Source organism: Buceros rhinoceros, unplaced genomic scaffold (genome assembly GCF_000710305.1).
Source record: "Buceros rhinoceros silvestris isolate BGI_N320 unplaced genomic scaffold, ASM71030v1 scaffold8037, whole genome shotgun sequence".
In the NCBI taxonomy this organism is placed as follows: domain Eukaryota; kingdom Metazoa; phylum Chordata; class Aves; order Bucerotiformes; family Bucerotidae; genus Buceros; species Buceros rhinoceros.
Genome location: NW_010423888.1, coordinates 817 through 5,371, shown reverse-complemented (window position 1 = coordinate 5,371; position 4,555 = coordinate 817). Strand labels below are relative to the sequence as shown.

At 43.7% G+C, this 4,555-nt stretch overlaps 1 protein-coding gene across 1 annotated transcript in view; it reads right to left on the bottom strand.

Moving 5' to 3' along the window:
• Nucleotides 1–761: 761 nt before the first annotated feature.
• SLC7A6OS (solute carrier family 7, member 6 opposite strand) overlaps nt 762–4,555 on the bottom strand; it is a gene marked incomplete at its 5' end in the record, with an annotated part of 4,060 nt that continues 266 nt past the window's right edge. The window contains 4 exons of the mRNA XM_010140586.1: nt 762–883; nt 1,355–1,484; nt 2,326–2,526; nt 4,331–4,512. Of these exons, the coding sequence (XP_010138888.1) occupies nt 762–883; nt 1,355–1,484; nt 2,326–2,526; nt 4,331–4,512 (635 nt within the window). The remainder of the gene's footprint in view (nt 884–1,354; nt 1,485–2,325; nt 2,527–4,330; nt 4,513–4,555) is intronic.

Below are 4,555 nucleotides of genomic sequence, written 5' to 3'. Positions count from 1 at the left end.
AGATCCAGCCATAAAACAGACAGGCCAAGGCATTTCAGCTGCTCAAACACTTGTAAAGAAAGTAACTTGAAACTTAGGAACAACTAACAGCAGAAAGCACTAGCACCGAGAGCCTTTCTCCAGGCCTTCCACATGCCATCACAGCAGATGTGTTCACCTTCTTGTGACACCTGAGACATTAGTCATGACCAGAAGGGCTGCTGCCAGCACTGTGCCCATACAGAGTGTATGGTGCATCCACAGTCGGTACAGGTACAAATACTTGGGCATGCAGCTCTGAAAAGAAGAAAATTTCCTTCAGAAGCTTCCTCAGCATCACAAAATGGGCAGAAAAATCTATTTTAAAGCATATAGTATCTTTTTCTTGGAAGGAAAAAATGGTGAAGTGGCCATATCCCACCCATCTGTTCAGTATCTGCAGCTGAAGCTGGCAGCTCAGACAGTAACAAGCTTTAGCATCTACTGGAATCCCAGTCTGGTACCTAATATGGTCAGTGAACATCAGGGTGAACCATGCTAACCACCAGTTTCAGAAGACCAGACAGGCAAAAATTTAGCTTAAAGCTCATCCATGTAAAGGTTTGTTTCCTACTGTCTCAGTGAGCACAACTTTCACCAAAATGTGGTTTTCCGGGGGTTTTTTGTGTTGGTGCTTTGGTTTTGGGGGTTTGTAGTTCAACGTTCTTCTGAAGAGCCACCAGCAGCTGTCTGGATTCTCTGTTCAACTCCAGCAGCAGGATTTCATCTTCAGAAGAGAGCTGTTAGTCAGAATCCAAATCCTGGATCTCGTCATACCCAAATTCCCGTAGAACCTCCTGTCGGTATTTACTCCATGTTCTTTTCCTGTAACATTGGTCCTCATCGCTGAGGCTCTCGTCAGACTCTAAAGAAAGAACACCAACACTTTTAGATCATCCATCCCTTCTTTTCAGTTAAGCAGTTAGGTTAGTCAGACTATTTTAAAGCCCTTGAGTAACTAACGGATACAAAGTCTGAACAACTTCTGTATTAGGTGAGGTTTGAATTGTACTTGGAGTGCACCGGGATGGGGAGCCGAGAAGGCAGTGGCAGTGTTTCACAAGCACGTGAAGTCATCTGTCCCTTCTCAGAACAAGCAATCCTTTGTAACTGCAGCAGCCTGAAATGGAGTTCTTCATTCTGGCTTTGCAAAAACACGGACGTCCTTTGTAGTTCCAAGAAAGGTGATCTTCTCTAAGCACATTCAACCCGTTCTAAGAGCAGAACACTGCCCCAGCAGTGCTCAGTTAGTTGCTTTTTTTAGAGACAGTATGTAAAAATGATGGCATTTATATGAGCACAGCATGAAAGCAAACAGTATTTATGATAGGCATACCTTCTTCTCCATCACCATCGTCCTCAGGTAAGAATTCATCTTCGTCAGGATAATCATTACGCCAGTTATTTTCATCATTTTCATCATCTTCATCTTCATATATCTCCCCTGGAACATTATCATCATCTACCTGCACGTCAACACAAAACACAACATTAACTACACATACAGACACGTGGCAGTAAGCTGGTTTTCATCCACCTCTACAATATTACACCGATCATAAAGAGCCAAGAAATACTTCTCTACTGCACGCAGAAGTAATTCTGCAGCTTCACAGAGCACACTGCAGAAAAATGTCTGTTTTCAGTATATTCACCAAACGTAGCAATCTGCTTTAGGTGACAAATCAGCTCAGTCAGTCACGCATTCACGCGTTCTATTTCAGCACTGAAATGCTAAGGTGAAAGGCTAAATTAATGCTGCTCACTTCAGCAGCAGGTCAGGGAAAAGAAAACCTATCTTCAGGTTCCTGGCATCAGGTCTATTGATCACAGTGTCTACACAGTAAGAACTAAAGCTTACATTTAACTAAATCCTTAACTCCACTGGAGCACAACTCTGTTACAAGAAAATACCTCGTACAAAGATTAAAGTTAAGTCCTCCAACACCTTCCTCCTTTTTTCCCTCAGCCGTATGTACAGCTGCATTTTAATCGCTGACTCCTCATCACAAATGAACGAAAGTTTACATTTGCCAAAATTTTCCAATTTGAAGCCAGACAAATTCTTGTGAGTACGTGAGCGCTATCCCTCCCGTTTTCATTGTTACATTCTAATTTGCTTGAATCAAGAGTAACCTGCAGGAACAAAGGACCAGCAGTTGCCAAAAGCTTAACACAGGAGTCACTGAGCATATGCAGGTGTCTCAACAGATCTTTCCTGGAATGGCACCTTCTGATGGTAGGACTTCAAGCACGTTTATCTGTGACCTTTCTAGTTAAGAAGGATCTGTTTTCCCATGCCCTTACCAGTTCATATTCTTCTCTGTAGGGCTGTACATAAAGGATATTTTGGATCCAACCAGGCTCTTGTGTTTCCATATAGTAGATGTCATAAACGTACTCATCTTCCTTCTCATGGTGTTCTTTTTTACTCTCTTCAGAAACATTTAAACGCTCACGGATCATCTCTACTGCGTTGCAAAGAATCACATCTGGATCGGTCTTCTGCTGAAGAATTAGGAAAATGCTTATTTCCACTGAAGCCATGCACACAAAGTCGTACTTAGCTTTGTAGGCAGTAGCCCACAGCTAGCTAAGAAGGACATTCTGAAATCTTAGACCAAACCCCTTTCCCGCTAGAATGCTGGTATTTACAACACTGGCAACCTAGAATGGAAAAACACCAAAGAATTTCCCGATTACCTTAGTACTGTGCGAAGTTTATCAGAAACTACTGACAGGAACATGACTAATGCCGTGGAACCGGTCGTCTGTTTCTGATGATATGTTGGTTGAAAAGACAAGATTTAAGACAGGCTGTGCTTTGCAGATAATTACACTCAGAGCGCTGCAGGAAATCTGTGCGTGCAGTAGCACGGACAATGTGCCAGCAGACTGCAGTACACAGGGCGTGCAGGGGAAACAAGGAAGACAGGACATCGACGGGAAAAGCCTGACAGGCCCATGGATAGGCTTTTCATTTCCTTCATTTCCTCACTTCAACATTAACAGCGGAAATTTCTTCATGCTTTCTCCTTCCTAATTCGTTATTTGCAATGTATTTGCTTTAGTGACCTGCACTTGAAGGTCTGCACAGGCAGGCTTTTGCTGCCCATTTTTCTTTGCTAGAGCTTTACAGAATGTCTTGTTCAATCCAGTGGTGCCTTCTGAACTACGTAATTCTGAGGACCAGCTACAGACCAGCCCTTCATCACTTCTAAATACTTAAGAGAATGAAAAAGTAAGCTTACTTCCTGCTTTCAACACTTACTGCTAGCTCTCGAAGAGCAAGAGGAGAATTCTGATCTTACCTCCGTTTTGTTTCTGTTTTTCTCATCAGCAGACTCATACATAACAGTTAACACCTCAAATACCTGTTTGAACTACTTGCTTAATGGAAAGCAAGAGTTCATACTGAGGTCTGATGGCAAAGCCCTGAAATAACATCTAATAAACACAGAAGAATGGCAGCTGGTTGTGGTCCTCCTCACCCGGGTTATCTTCTTTAACATTAAACATTTCAGTTTTCCTCAGAGCTGCGATGGGCTGCAGTATAGATGCAGCAAAGGAACTACTAAAGCAAGCGTACACAGCCCTCTCACCTTCTTTTCCATATGATTACGAGTCTCTAATACAAAATCTTCTTAACACTCTGTATGCAGAGCAACCCTACGCAGAAGGCAGAGTTCTTCATACTTCAAGTCATGCTAGGTAGCACAGTAGCTATTCTGCCAGTGGAAAACACACCTAACTCATAATACCAATGAAAAAGGATGTAGAGGCTTAAGCAGCCTGTTAAACACCTAGAGTTCTGCTAAACCTCAAAAAATCTACAATAAAACCTTATCTTGGAATTATGGGAGGGGAGGTTCAAAACTATCTTTTCCTTTAATGAATCTTGCCTACAGGTGACATTCCTGGGCACCTGGGTAGATGAGAAGACACTGAATTAAGATTTTTTTTTTTTTCTTTTCTAGATAGAGAAGTAACAAAACCCCTCACAGATTCACCTGACAGCTGAACGAGAGCATTTACACATCAGAGCAGGGTACAGAAAAAACGGGGTGGTACGAGCCCTTCCTGTGGCAGCCCACTCCTCATGGCTGTCTGCCTCAGCAACGTTAGCGTGCTTCAGGCTCCTCATGAAAGTTACTCGCTGTACAGTACTCTGTACGTAGCAAACACCTACGTAAAGCTCCTGTTAACAACTGTTAACAATGCAAAAAAACCCCACATGGTGGTCAGTTGGCCCACACGTACTGGTCAGTGGCGCCACCCAAGTACTTCACGTACACTAAGCTCGTTTGCTGACCTGTGGGTTTGCAGCAGTTACGCTGGAATCTCTCACCGCCGCCTCCTCTTCCTGTACAATATCAAACAGCTGGAATTGCCCGCAGCAGTCTGAACAACCATCAACAGCACCGCTCTCCTTTTGTGAAGCATCGACCGTTGCTTCAGAGCCCGGTCTGCCACCGCCGACTGGCGCCCGGCCATCTGGGTCAGCACAGCTAGGCCGATGACTGGCAATCACGCGGTA